General features: G+C 54.1%; 1 protein-coding gene across 4 annotated transcripts; it reads left to right on the top strand.

Moving 5' to 3' along the window:
* Nucleotides 1–102: 102 nt before the first annotated feature.
* MTG2 (mitochondrial ribosome associated GTPase 2) lies at nt 103–13,180 on the top strand. 4 transcript variants are annotated; one of them, XM_055544519.1, is made up of 7 exons: nt 103–686; nt 1,461–1,669; nt 3,394–3,541; nt 4,173–4,288; nt 4,736–4,954; nt 5,107–5,245; nt 5,966–13,180. In XM_055544519.1, exons 2-7 carry the CDS (start codon nt 1,466–1,468, stop codon nt 6,358–6,360), a joined length of 1,221 nt encoding a protein of 406 aa, XP_055400494.1. In that variant the 5' UTR covers nt 103–686; nt 1,461–1,465; the 3' UTR covers nt 6,361–13,180. The 4 variants fall into 4 exon arrangements, with proteins under 4 accessions (XP_055400494.1, XP_055400493.1, XP_055400492.1 ...); XM_055544518.1 differs by having other exon boundaries at nt 103–901; XM_055544517.1 differs by having other exon boundaries at nt 103–901; nt 1,445–1,669.
* Nucleotides 13,181–13,734: the final 554 nt, after the last annotated feature.

Below are 13,734 nucleotides of genomic sequence, written 5' to 3'. Positions count from 1 at the left end.
AAACCCTCCTCGGCTCTCCCCGGACGCCCGTAGCCACTCCCCCTCCCGCACATGCGCGCTGAGGAACCCTGCGCAGGCGGGGCCGGTCCCGGAAGTGATCCCTGGGGGCGGCACCGGAAGTGACGTGCCCTCGGGGTGGTGAGTGTGGGTAGTGTCCGGGCACCCGTGGGAGAGGGTAAGGGGACAGGCGTGGGACCGAGCGCGCCCTCGAGTCCCTGGCCCGGGCTTCCTGCTTCCCTTTAGCCGCGTGGGTGAGCTCCGGCAGGCCGGAGACGCCCTCTGGCTGAGGTCCTCGCGGTGTTCTATACTTGCGGTGGCGCGGTCGCACAGAACAGTGTGAGCGTGAACACGCGTGTAAACAGTTCTGCAGAAGCAGCGTCCTGCTCTGAGGGCAGCTCGGGGCAGGCTGGACCTCTCAGACTCGTCCTGCTCGCAGGCCTGTCCGGAGGGGCTTCCTTCTGTCGAGGACCCTTCTCGAGACACGAGCAGAAAGGAGAACACGATTTTAAATGATAGTTCTCAGGCAGATTTTAGCAGCGGAAACGTGTCCAGAGTTAAGGAACACGACACTGATTCTTTAAAAATGACCTTTGCCTTGGTGCCCTGGACGGTGGTCATGTGTGTGTCCCGCATTTAAAGAACACTGCTGTGAATCACTGGTGCAGTGAGGATACTACGTGAAGTAGGCAAGTGACAGCCTCTCTTGAGTCTCAGCCTCCACTGCTTTAAAATGGGCGTGCAAAATGTAGGGGTCCGAAATCCTGGCACCGTCTCTTGAGACAATTTAAGGAGGATGTAAAGGCCCCCATTTGAAGGGGAGCATTCAGGGAAACAGCAGAGTTGGTGTTTTTATCTGGAGCTGGTGACAGTGGCATTGCTTCTGCTCCTGGACACCCGCAGGGTAAGGAGAAGGACCAGGACAGAGGAGTGTAGACATGGCCTCCTTGGCTGGTGGTGCAGCCTTCAGTTGGTATCCAGCTCTTCTGCTACTCCATCCAGTCTCTGCCCAACAGCAAGGCAACTGAGGGTGGTCCTGCAGGGTATTCTCTTGAAACAGAGCAGGGTGGGAAAGGAGTCTCGAAAAGCAAATGGGAAAAATCCAGTATGAGGTGTTACCCCTCATAGGGTTGTAAGAAACAAATGGGTTTGTTTTGGGGGTTTTTTTTGGCCTCAAGACTTATGGGCTCTCAGTTCCCTGGCCACAGAGTGAACCTAGGCTTCTGGCAGTGAGAGCCCAGAATTCTAACCACCAGGGAACTCCTTCCAAGTGGCATATGGGCTAAGAGGGCCTGACTCAGGTGGAAAGTGGTGAGTGAGATGAGAACTTCTTTCGTGGGCTCATTTATTTCAGAAACCTACATCAGGATTTTTCTGGCCCAGGCACCCACACTTCTTTAGTTTTGATTTCATGTTCAGGTTTAAACCAGATGTCTTATTTTACCAGTTTGCCTTTTGTTAAGGAGTCATGATACCTTCAAGGCTTTTCTCAGCGAGACCCCAAGCGGTGTTGGAAGGTGTGGGGTTCTGGATGCTAGCAGCCCGCGTGGTCCCTGGGCCCAGCTGCCGCCTTCTGCTGCGCACTTCTCCCAGGCTGCTGTCAGTCAGCTGTGCGGACTGCACCAAGCACCAGGAACCCCCCAGGAAGCAGCCACTCTCGGAGAAAAAACTGGTGAGACTTCTAGAAACCCTGAAGGGATTTGCCTCCAGTTTCCTCATTGGAAGTCACAGGGTGTTGTTTTGAGCTCCCATTACCTTGTCTTCATTTATCCTTGAAAATGAGGACATGAGATGAAGGCCTGTGGATACCAAATACCGTGCTGGCCAAAACTGTGGTGGCCCCAAGGTGGTGCCCAGTGTGCTAGAAGTGATGACCCTTCTGGATATTCTCTCCCTTCACCAGGAGGGTGCCCAGGCTCCTGTATTACTAGCTTATGTGTCTGAGATAAGTATTATATATATTCTTAAATGCGTGGAGAAGGGAACGGCTACCCGCTCCAGTATTCTTGCCTGGAGAATTCCATGGACAGGAGAGCCTGGCGGGCTGCAATCCATGGGGTCACAAAGAGTCAGATACAACTGCGTGACTAACACTTTCACTTTTCACTTTCATATTCTTAAATATGTGTGAATAGTTCTTAATTTATAACATTGGAGAGGGGCGCATAGACGTTTAGTTTTATAGTTCTCAAAGTCTTACGCTTTTTTTGTTCTTCTATTTACCAAAACCTATTTAAAATATGAATGATCTTTAATTAAATTGAAGAATGTACGTGTTTAAGACCACTTTGCTTTCTCCTAAGTAGGGGGTTCCACATGAGGCTTATTAGGGCAGAGAGTACTTCCTGTGGAAAAATCACTTTGGCAGTCAGCAGGTGTACTCAGATGTGTCAGGTTTCCAGGGGTTATGTCTCCTGCCTAGAATGTAAACATTGACTTTGAGTTTTATCTTCTGTACAGTGCTCATCAGTTGTGCTTTTTTCCCATCAGGTTGCTTTCCATCATGTTCAAAATTATGCACTGTGTTTTTGACTAGTAATTCATGGTTTTTTCCATGTGGTGGTGCCAGAGCATCTTAAAATATTTGTGTGTTTTCCTTTTTTAAAAAAAGATCTGCTTATAGAAATGCAGGTGCTTTGGTCCCCACGGAGGGGCTGTGTGGGCGGCCACATCTGCCTGTGCGCTCCTGTGGGAAGCAGGCAGGCTTCTTGGGACAGGGCAACTGGGCTGGGGTGGTAGCCCCAACTTGCACCCTGATACCTCGGGCAGCTGGACATCTTGTGTTAGTGAACATTTATTAAACATTAGTCCAGTCGGTTAGTTAGTTCTAATTCTTTAGGTCAGTTGTAGCTCCCTTAGGGACCTGGAGAAGAACTTCTCACAGATTAGAGCTCTGTTTACATCACCACATTTAAAAATGTGGACCTACTCAGTTGGCCAGAGAAGACTTCTGCTCTTAGCAGGAAGCCTGGCAATGGCCCAGGGACTGTCGCTCTCAGTGTCTCGTGCTGAGGAACAGAAACTTCATTAGTAAAGGTCTGTTATTTCAGTAGTGTGTTTCTGTTTGAAAAAATCTAGGAAGACGCTGTATTTAAGGAGTGTCTCCTATGCTGTGCTGTATTTAGGTTGTTAGTGTTGCGTTTGTCTCTGGGGTGTGTATTCCACGCTGACCACTCTTTACATCTGCATTATAGATTTACATTTGCCTACAAATAGCAGTGACTTCTGGGAACTCTTTCTTATATTTGCATTTTAGGGGAGATTAGCAATGTTAGTATCATTAGCATCTAATTTTAAAGCTCTTCCTAGGTAGAAAAGGTACCTTTCAAATGGCTACTTAGTCCTTGGAAGGACTGCGGAGTTAATACCAATCAGGGCACCCTGTGCTCTCTGCAGAAACGGCATTTTGTGGATCATCTCCGAGTGCTCGTCCGAGGGGGACACGGAGGCAATGGGGTGAGCTGCTTTCACAGTGAACCCCGGAAGGAGTTTGGAGGCCCTGATGGTGGTGATGGAGGCAACGGGGGCCATGTCATTCTGAGAGGCAGGTGCCATCGGGCCGCTGGGGAAGTTCACTGTGTCTGCCATCTCTGGATGGGGAGTTTGCACCTTCTTGCCCTAACAGGAATTTCAATTCAAAACCCATGTGTGGACATCATTTTATTAAATTACGTGGATGTTCACATTTAGAAATTTCACCCCAAACCAACTTTCAAACCAACTTTGATGGTTTGTTGTTTTTTTAACATTTCAGGAACATAAAGACTATCAGGGAATCTAACATTCTGGGACCATATGTCCAAGGGTTAAATCTGTTACTGTTACTATCCCAGTCAAGTGCTGAAAGGGTGTTGATCGCCCCTACACACGTGGAGCACAAAGGCCTAGCAAACTAGTCCACTTGGAGTTAGTAGCCATTCACAGCACGATAATAAAGTACAGCTATTTTCAAACTCCCAATGATATTGTGGGTGGTTGTGAATTTTTTGGAAACTGTAGTATCTTTTAAAAGAAAATAAGAATTTAGCTTTTTCAAAAAGTCTCATTGCTGGTTTGGTAACTTTTGCCATGACTTCATCCCACGTGTATTCTTAATCTGAACAAGAGAAACGACGAAATGAGATGGGTCTGCCTTTAATGCAGAGGGCGGTAACGCTTCCCGCTTTGACTTCCAGTTGACCAGCAGGTCAAGTCTCTGTCCTCTGTCCTGTCGCGGTACCAGGGGTTTGACGGCGAGGACGGCGGCAGGAAGAACTGCTTTGGGCGGAATGGCGCTGTCCTCTACATTCGGGTAGGCCAGGCGCGGAGTCCCCTGTCCACCCTGTGGGCCGTCAGGTTCCCAGGTCCTGCGAGTGGTCCAGAGGGGCCCGTCTTCCACGGAGCAACCCCAGAAGGGGACTCTGTGTCAATTTCATACCATATGCACCTGTGACCTGTTCACAGTCACGAGAAGATTCTGTCTTCCAGCGAGGGGACCCACGGGTCCGCAGTCCCTATCTGCAGCCCCGCAAGCCTCCCCTGCCCTACCCTCCTGGGGCATCTCCATGTGAGCAGTGGGTTCATGCCCTCAGTATCACTGTCATTCACAGATGCTCTGCTCATCCTGATGCTATAGAAGCGCTACTGGGAGAAGCCGTTGTGCAGCCTGCCCCACAGAACCCTGAGGGCCCTCCTCCCTCTGGGAGCTTGAAAGTACCCCCTTCTCTAGAGCCCCTAAAAACGCTTTGTTGTGTTTCAGGTCCCCGTGGGCACTTTGGTGAAGGAGGGAAATGAAGTCCTGGCTGACCTCTCGCACCCAGGAGACGAGTTCATTGCAGCAGTGGGCGGGACAGGGGGAAAGGGTAACCGCTTCTTCCTGGCTAACGACAACCGTGCGCCCACGACTTGCACCCCCGGACAGCCAGGCCAGGAGCGCATCCTCTTTCTGGAGCTCAAGACGGTGGCGCACGCTGGACTGGTGGGTGTTGTGCATCGCAGCGGCCGAACAGCCCGCTTTCTCCTATCAGATCCTCTTGGCTTCATCAGGAGCCCTACTCTTGCTTGTCCCCCGTTCCCAACCTGAGACTCGCTGACCCAACCAGTTACAGACTGGTCTTCACTGTCTTCCAGGTTGGATTCCCCAACGCAGGGAAGTCCTCGCTTCTCCGGGCCATTTCAAATGCAAGGCCTGCTGTGGCCTCCTACCCATTCACGACCCTGAACCCCCACGTGGGGATTGTTCACTACGAGGACCACCAGCAGATAGCAGGTAGGATCTCTCAGAGGATTAGGTGATGGTGGAATTCAGAGCCATGCTTATGTAACTTACATGCAGCCTTATTTTTCTTCATTTAAAAATTGTAGTTCTTTATCAAAATCGGTTTAGATTTGCTTCCCACCCCCTCCCCCAGGCATCTGTTAGAGGCAGTTCGGGAATTTGAGTTTAAATTTCAAACCTGAGGAAATTACTCCTTTTCACCGCCTCTATTCTTCTCTTCCATCTACGGGGAATTCGGCAGCATCAGTCAGGTGGACAACATGTGATTTTAAAAGCTTTCCCTGTACCATTTTGAGAAGAAAACTTTTTCCAGAAGATAATGTACCCATTAAAAATAGTAAGCCTGCTGGCAACGTGGTTTGTATAGCACTTTATATTTTCAGAGGACTCTATCATAATTTCTATCGGTAATCAAATTATTAATAGATTACAGGAAGCCGTTTTCCCCTTTTTTGAATCACTTTTGAAGCCAGAGAGATTGGAATGTGTTAAGTAGTTCTTATTAGACTGATCTGTCATCGTGCCAGTCACCCAAATATTTCAAAGCATTAGCAAGACTGGAAGCTGCAGTGCCTCAGATGGAATCGGCCTGGTGAATCAGCAAGGCGGAAAATTGAACGACTTCACTCATGAGATATTCTTTGGAAGGAAAGTCTCAGTGCTCAGAGGCCCCGGGCTCCCCTCCTGACTGTCTGCTTGTCTTCTCCACAGTGGCTGACATCCCCGGCATCATCCGGGGTGCCCACCAAAACCGGGGCCTGGGCCTGGCCTTCCTCAGGCACATCGAGCGCTGCCCCTTCCTCCTGTTCCTGGTGGACCTCTCGGTGCCAGAGCCCTGGACACAGCTGGACGACCTGAAGTATGAGCTGGAGCAATACGATGAAGGCCTGTCCAAGAGACCCTACACTGTCGTGGCAAACAAGATCGACCTCCCGCAGGCCAGGGCCCGGCTGCCCCAGCTGCAGGCCTGCCTGGGCCAGGAGGCCATCGCCCTGTCGGCGGCCACCGGGGAAAACCTGGAGGAGCTGCTGCTGCGTCTGAAGGAACTGCACGACCGCCATGTGGCCACCGAGCTGGAGCACGGCCGCCAGCCGCTGCGGTGGTAGCAGAGGAGGCAGCACCTGGCAGGCCAGCTGCGACTGGAGATGAGGAAGGAGCCCCAGGGAATTGGGAGGCCTTGGTGCAGGGGCCTTCCTGCCAACCCGGGACTCCCAGGCAACACAGCCCCTGCCCTGGGACAGGACCCCTTGGGCAGCGGACGCTCCTGCCCCCGCCAGTCTGTCCCCAGTGCTTGCATGCCTGCCTGCGTGTGAGTGACGTGCTGCAGTGGGCTCATCTGTGTTAATCGGCCCCTAATTATTAATAGTAGGGACTACATGCTGGCTGACGTCACCAATGGGCACGTGGACAGGAGCCCGCATCAGCAGCGCTGACTCGCAGGTGGTGGCAGCTGAGGCAGAGGTGGGCCTCTGATGCCACAGCTGTTGACACCTTTCACAGGGATGCTCCGTCTGCTACATGAGGCAGGGGGCGAGGAAGCTTTGAAGCAGGTGCCCAGCTGTGAAGAAACAGGGAATCAGTGAGGGTGACGTCCGCCCTGTCATCCCAGACAGTGTTGTGCTCTGTGGAAGCTGAGCTTCACGACTGAATGCTCTCAATATCCGACCTGGGCCTCACGGTGGGTTATTAACTGCGGGCTGCGGGCAGGGTGTCGGCAGCCTGAGCCCCAGGGTGGTCAGGGACAGATCTGTGTTTCTAGGTGTCACTGGGAGTTGTACCCACACCTCAGAGTCCTCCAACTACAGATACCCTAATGAAGACAAGGCCATGTATCGAGCAAAGTGGTCTTAAACTTCTGTTTCCCCCAGCTAAAGGAGGGAAACAGTCTGATGCCCCTGACGTGTCCCTGAGGGGTGAGGGAGGGCAGGGGAACAGGCTCTCTGGGAGTTGGCCTCAGGGTCTCAAGGCATCTGAGCCTCTGGATCACTCAGACCCGCGTTGTTTCTGCATGATGGGGGCTGGGCAGACCTCAAACAATAAGCCAGCGCCTCAGCTTTCAGGAGCAATTCCGTTTTGATCTAACATCAAATCTGCAACAAGAACAAGAGTTCTTTACCCGAAGCTTTATTTTAATGTCTTGTAATTTCAGAGGTCCTTGTGTTCTGGAAACCAGAGATGGGTTTTGCATCTATTTGTTCTCTCAGGCCACCACAAAGAGTAAAGCCAGGTCTGAGTAGCATTTAATTATCAACGGCCTTTCATCTTGCTCACAGGGCCCCCGCCACGCTCACTCTTCAGAGGCAGAGACGCTCAAGATGCCTGTGTAGCTGACCTGCCAGGGGCCCCCCTGCAGGGGCAGCGGCTTGTCCAGTTCTCGCTGTGTCCCCCAGAGCCTCAGGACCTGACCCTCAGGGGCACCAGTACATTTGTGGAATGAGCAAGTGTGTGGTGGCAGATATTTAGTGCTTTTAGGTTGCTTTTAAAGACATTTAAAAGACCAGGTGGACACCAAGCCAGAGCCCCTGTCCCAGCTCCCCTAGACCTGCCTCTTCTGGCCGTTTTGCTGAGTGACCTGCTCCGAAGTCTGAGCAGCTCTTACTACCTTGATTAGCCTGGAGCATCACCTGTTGATCTCTGGCCCCGAACAGGGACTTGCTTTCTCACGCTTTCTCCCTGTACCCTCCCTGGGTCTGCGTTGGGCCATCAGGGCGTGGGCTGTGGGGTCCTGGGTTTTCTTGCGGCTTTCTCCCTCCTCCGTGTGGTGTCTGTCCAGTGTCATCCCTACACACTGGTTCCATCTCCCCAGAGGTCAGCCACCAGCCTCCCCTGAGGTCGTCTCTCCACTTCCTCGGCCTTCTGTTCCCCCGTGGATGACAGTGGGCTCAGCACCTCCTGGGCCAGGGTGGCCGCCGCCTCCCTGCTCTCTTCTCCCTCCTGCTTTACTCTCGATTCATCTGCAAAGACCCTGTTTCCAAATCAGGTCATATTGTGAGTTTCCAACTGATGTGTATTTGGGGTCCTCTTCAGCCCCGTCAGCACCCTGTTTCATACCGAGCTGATGCCCCCTCATCTCCCCGTGCAGCAGCCTAAGCGGCCCCATCCTTGTATGCACAGATCCTTGCCCCACCCCTGCTTGGTGACCCTCTCCCTCGCCTGGCCTGAGTCCCCCCGGGCCCCCGGGCCCCCCTGCTCTATCACTCCAGCTGTTTCCTTGCAACACCAGGGACCCTCCAGTAAGGATCCTCTGGGAAACCAGGCTTCTGTGCTGTCAATGCCCTTCCTCAGACACCCTATGAGTGCCCCCCAGCTGGTGGCCCCGCAACCATGAGATCAAAGCCAGTCTCACCTACATGGGCCCTGCCCTGGGCCTGTCTCAGGTATGAGGTCCCTGGTATGTTCATCAGCCGCCATGTGGCTCTTTGAGACACAGCTCATTGGTTTGGGTTGCATCCCAGGGCCAGGACACCAGAGGAAGGAGGACAGACTTGCTGGGCCCATAGTAGTTCGGGTAAAACACACGTGTGTGGGGATACACACCAGTGTGTTTACAGATTGTCGGGGGGACATTCAAAGGTCACGGAGAGGCGGGCACCACCCCTGAGGGTTTTGTCCTGATGGGTCAGTGGTGGTCAGGCTTGGGGGTGGAGAGGTGGCTGAGGCTCTGAAAGCACGTGAGATGCCTGGTCATGTTATCACGTGACGAAGTCACACAGAACTTGAGGTTTGATGGGTGGACTCAGAGTCTGGGAAGGCGAGAAAGTTCTGGAGGTGGATGTTGGGAATAGTTGCACGACTGTGAATGTGCCTAAGGCCACTGAGCTGTGCACTTCAAATGGTTCAAAGGGTAAGTTTTACATATATTTGACCACAGTAAAAACACACAACTAAGCACACGCACCTGTGTGCACACGTGCAGTTACATGCGCACACGTGGCAGGTGAGCACGCGCTAGGCACTGTTGACACCATCCGTCTCGTCGCAAGGTGGCTGTAATGCTCAGGCCCACCAAGGCCAGGGTGTCTCCTCTCGTGAAAGGGCAACAGGGCAGACGGAGCAGAGGGGCCACACGGGCCTTGGGTGGAGCCAGACCTGCCCACAGGAGTGTGAGCACCCAAAGAGGGCACCTGGAGGGGTCTCTCTGTCTTGCAAACCTTTAATTCTCTGGAGAAAAAAAAATTTTCCGTGTCAGAAGTAGCCAGGCACCAGTGGGTCGGTATTTTTCCAGAGCCAGGAGATGTCTCCACTTTCTGCTATGGTCTTGGAGTGGAGATGGAGGTGAGGGGCAGGCTTTCTGCCTCACTGTGGTCTGGGTGGGCTGCCTAGCCCATCAAGCCCACTACACTTGGCACTGGGATATCGCAGGCACTGGGATATGCCTGTCACACACGCCTATTGCCTGGTTTTATCATCTATATGCCTGGGACACATCTGTAAGGTCCAACGGAGTAGAGACACCTGTGGTCTGGCCTGCGGTCTTAAACTTACTCACTTCAGCCCCACCCTGGGTACACAGACCCTTCCCCATGTGGGATCTTCTGGGACCCATGGCCAAGGACCGAGCAAGCCTTGGAGTCTAGAGGGCCATGCCCCCAAGACGCTAGCATACTGTCCCTGGCCAAGCCTAGGGGTCCGGGCCACAGGCAGCTACCGGCCGCCCACCCGCAGGCCCTTCCCATAGCTTCCAAAGAGCTGGATGGATCCTCAGAGCTCAGCCCCTCCCCCTCACTGTCCATGAACACAGGGAGGGTCACCACCTCTGTGAGATTTGAATTTTAGACTCACAACAAAGAATGCGGTACTTAGCCACCAGATTATTTGTTGTGACTCTGAAATCCAGGTTGCACTGAGCTGTTTTATCTGATGGCAGAAGTGAAGGGGTGAAGCAGGGGGAGGTTGCGCAAACACATCCCTGTTGACACTGGCCCTGGAGGGAGGGCTTTGGACTGGGCCACCTGGGGGAGAGGCTCCACCCCACCAGGGTCCTGCCTTCTTCCCATCCCTGGAGGGGCAGAGGGCCCACCCCGATGGCCTATGCCAGGGCAGCACCAAGTGCTTGCTTTCAGCCAGCTGCCCTCTGGTGTCCTTGGGCGGCCCAGCAGTTGTGACGCTGGCACCGCCCCGCATGGCTGCCTTCTCCTCATCAGGTCGGGCCAGCCGGCTCATCAGGACCACAGAGGGCTGTCTGCAGGCCATAGCTGATGAGTGGGCCTCCGGGGAGCACCCAGCGCTGGTCCCAGGAATCCTCCGTGTGGGCCACAGAGCTGCTGACCCAGCATGGAGGTTCCATCCAGGAGCTCGGACCGAGGGATACTGACTTCTTTCAATGATCTGGGATCCTCAGTGACTTGGGCTTCTGACTTGGCCCCATGGGAGCTCAGGACAGCGTGTAGACACCATCCATCCTTAGTCCTTCCCCACCCGGAGTGTCTCGCAGTTTAAAACACTTGGGTTAGAATTTGACTCCTTTCAATTCAAAGATGGTCCTCTCTTAAAGTGCACATCTCCCCTCTCTAGAGTAGTCAGCCCATCACACTTTAGTATGAATTAATAGGTTTGAGGAGCTGGGATGAGGGGCAGACAATTCCCAGGCAGAGCAGAGCCTCAGCTGACACAGAAAGCCCTGGGCCCTGAAGGGCATCAGGGAGGGGCCAGCAAGGAATGGTCCACCCACCTGCCCACCCCCGTGGCTACTCGGGAATCTGGGGTTCTGCCAAACTGGGGCCCAGGGTGGAGGGCAGGCCAGTCCCTATCCTATACCTCTGCTCAGAACCAGGGCTTGCTGAGCCCTTTGAGGACTGTCCAGCATTTAAAGCAGAGCGTTTACAGATCACCCAGTTTGACGTGTTTGAATTTGGAAGCCGGTGACTCTGGAATGTCACAGATGCATTTTTAGCCCAGCACTGCCACCCCCTCCTCCCCTTGCTCCAAACCCTCCCTCCCCCTCCTTTCTCTCCTGTCTTTCTTCTTTCTCTTTTGAAGGATATTTTTGTGCCCCTCTGAGATTTGTGTCTGACAAGCTCCACAGCAAGGCACCTCCTCTGGACACAGAGCCTGCCACCCTGGGGACAGGACCCCAGGTACTGTGTGGGGTACCCTGTTTAGTGGAGAAGGAATTTAAGCCAAGGCAGAGTGCCTGGTGACCTGTGGATGGGAAGTATGTCACAGGCCAAAAGCCTGGCATCCTGCCCTTCCTTCCTTAGAGCCGGTATGTTAACATACCAACAGTCATTATTTCCTACCACCAATCATGACATTTTTGAATCACATTGTAAATCAACGGTTGTGTTGTGTGCTCAGTCACGTCCGACTCTTTGTGACCCTAGGGACTGCAGCCCACCAGGCTCCTCTGACCATGGAATTCTCCAGGCAGAAATACTGGAGTGACTTGCCATTTCCTCCTTCAGGGGATCTTCCTGACCCAGGGATCGAACTCTTGTCTCTTGGGTGTGCTGCATCGGCAGGTGACTTCTTTACCAACTATGCCACCTGGGAAGCCCACCATCATCACAAACAACTAATTATTTACTAAATGATTAACTCACTTCCTCATTTTTTATTAAAGACAGAGCCATCTCATGAGCAGGAATGTTTCCTTCCCCTCCCCCACCCCAAGACAGAGGGATGCCAAGCTGAGCCATCACATTACAAAATGTTATTTTGTGCTGGCTTTAGGAAAAGAGGGGCATTTGGTGACTCATGAAACCAAAAGGTGCTAGCTTCAGGCCAGGCTGGATCCAGGTGCTCAGAGAGCAGCAGGTAGAAGCCATCTGCCAGCTCTCAGTGTGGCTTTCTTCTGCCTTGGCTGCAGCAGGCGTGCTCCCTCCATGGTGAGGCCTCTAAAGAACAGTGTTGGAGGCCACCAGGCCAGCAATCCCAGCTGCAGGGGAGCATTGGCCTCCCAGGGCCCCCAAAGTCCCAGGACGGCTGCTGTCTGGCCACACTGGGGATGTGCTCTGCCCCAACTTTCCCCAGGTGGTTCTTACCAGCCACACCTGGGACCCATAGCTGTCCTGGAGCCCAGGGATGGTGTCAGCCCCTGGACCCACTGGAGTGAAGGGGGGATGGTTCCCAAAGGAAAAGCAGGAGCTGCTGCCACCAGAAGAAGGCATTGGGCTTGGGCAATGAGAGGCCTTGGGCTTGCTCAGGAGTGTGTGTGTTTCCAGGTGCCCAGAGTAGGGCTTGGGAGAGGAAGAGAAGGTGGGAGAGGGCGGGGTGTCCCCTTAGCCTTCCAGAGGGGCAGCCCCCTGCCCTGGCCTCAGTTTCCCCTGAAGCACATTTTCCACATGACCTGGGTGGTTGGGTCCAGGTTCCTCCACCCTCCTTCCTACCTCTCCCTACTCTCTCCCACTTTCTTGGCTCCAAAAGGGCAACTTCTCCCAGCTCCTGTGCACCACACACATAACATACAGCAGGCGCCACTGTGTGCTTTGGGTTAAGATCAGCACAGTTGAGTTCATCCCCAAGGCTCACTGGAGCCCTTCCCAGATGCATCACCAGGCAGGTTTCTCCACTGTACTTGTCATCCAGGGATGCAGGTGAGTCCCAGGAGGACACAGTGGGGCGGGGACCCACTCTCACACCACACCCCCCGTGGTGCCCAGAGGGACCCAGGGGGCGGGAGGATAGAATGCTGGCCCCTACTGGCTGCTGAGTGTGGGATATGAGCCAGTTGCCCAGCCTTCAGGGCCCCAGCTCTCAGGGTCTACTGAGTGTTGAGCTGAGCCCACCCCTCTGTGGGGAGTCCCTGAGGACACAGGCTCCAATAAATGTTGGTGGAAAGGTTCCTGCACCCCCTGAGCCCAGCCACGAGTGTCAGGATGGGAGGTGGAGGCAGGGGCTAGACAGGGTGGGTCTCCCCATGGCTCAGACCTCCAGAAGCCCTGCCAGCTGATCCCAGGTTTCCCTCATCATGACCCTGATGCCCTAAAGGACTGCTGAGTAGAAGGCCTTTAGTAGAAGGATGGGAGCTGCCTGCTGGGCTCCTGGGAACTCCACCCCAGGGTGGGAAGGACCCACACCCAGCAGCTGCGCAGAGTCAGTTCCCAGGGTGCTCTCCCAGAGCCAGCACCGTGGTGGGAGGGGTGGCCAGACATAGGAAGCCAGTGCCAGCCTGGGGAGGCGGGAGTCCTGGAGACCTGTTGGCCCTGAGCCCTGCTTCCCTGAGGGCCAAAGGCTGGCCCTGAGGGGAGCCAGGTCGCCCATGAGTGCCCAGGGCAGAACCCTGCCTCAGACCTTTGCCCAGTTCTTCAGCTGCCTCTGCCAGTCTCTGCACTTGTCCTCACAAATCCCCCAGGTACCCATTATTAGGGCTGGGCTGACACAGGCGGGCCACCCAGACTGCGCTCCATCCTAGGGCCTCAGGCTCACTCTCTGGAGGCCTCGTTGTCCTCAGAAGCAAGGCCACCCTCCTCATCTCGGCCTCCAGGCCCAGGGGCATCAATGCCGCCCATCTGGGCCCCTTTCACTTGCATGCCCTTCTT

This window comes from Bubalus kerabau, chromosome 13, assembly GCF_029407905.1.
Source record: "Bubalus kerabau isolate K-KA32 ecotype Philippines breed swamp buffalo chromosome 13, PCC_UOA_SB_1v2, whole genome shotgun sequence".
In the NCBI taxonomy this organism is placed as follows: domain Eukaryota; kingdom Metazoa; phylum Chordata; class Mammalia; order Artiodactyla; family Bovidae; genus Bubalus; species Bubalus kerabau.
Note: the sequence above shows the minus strand (reverse complement) of the source record. Positions and strands in the feature narration are given on the sequence as shown.

Bases quoted from the DNA above. Each gene is read 5' to 3' on its own strand.
- MTG2 (XM_055544519.1), top strand. From the start codon at position 1,466: ATGATACCTTCAAGGCTTTTCTCAGCGAGACCCCAAGCGGTGTTGGAA. The intron at 1,670-3,393 runs GTGAGACTTCTA...TGCTCTCTGCAG, and splicing joins CACTCTCGGAGAAAAAACTG to AAACGGCATTTTGTGGATCA. The intron at 4,955-5,106 runs GTGGGTGTTGTG...ACTGTCTTCCAG, and splicing joins CGGTGGCGCACGCTGGACTG to GTTGGATTCCCCAACGCAGG.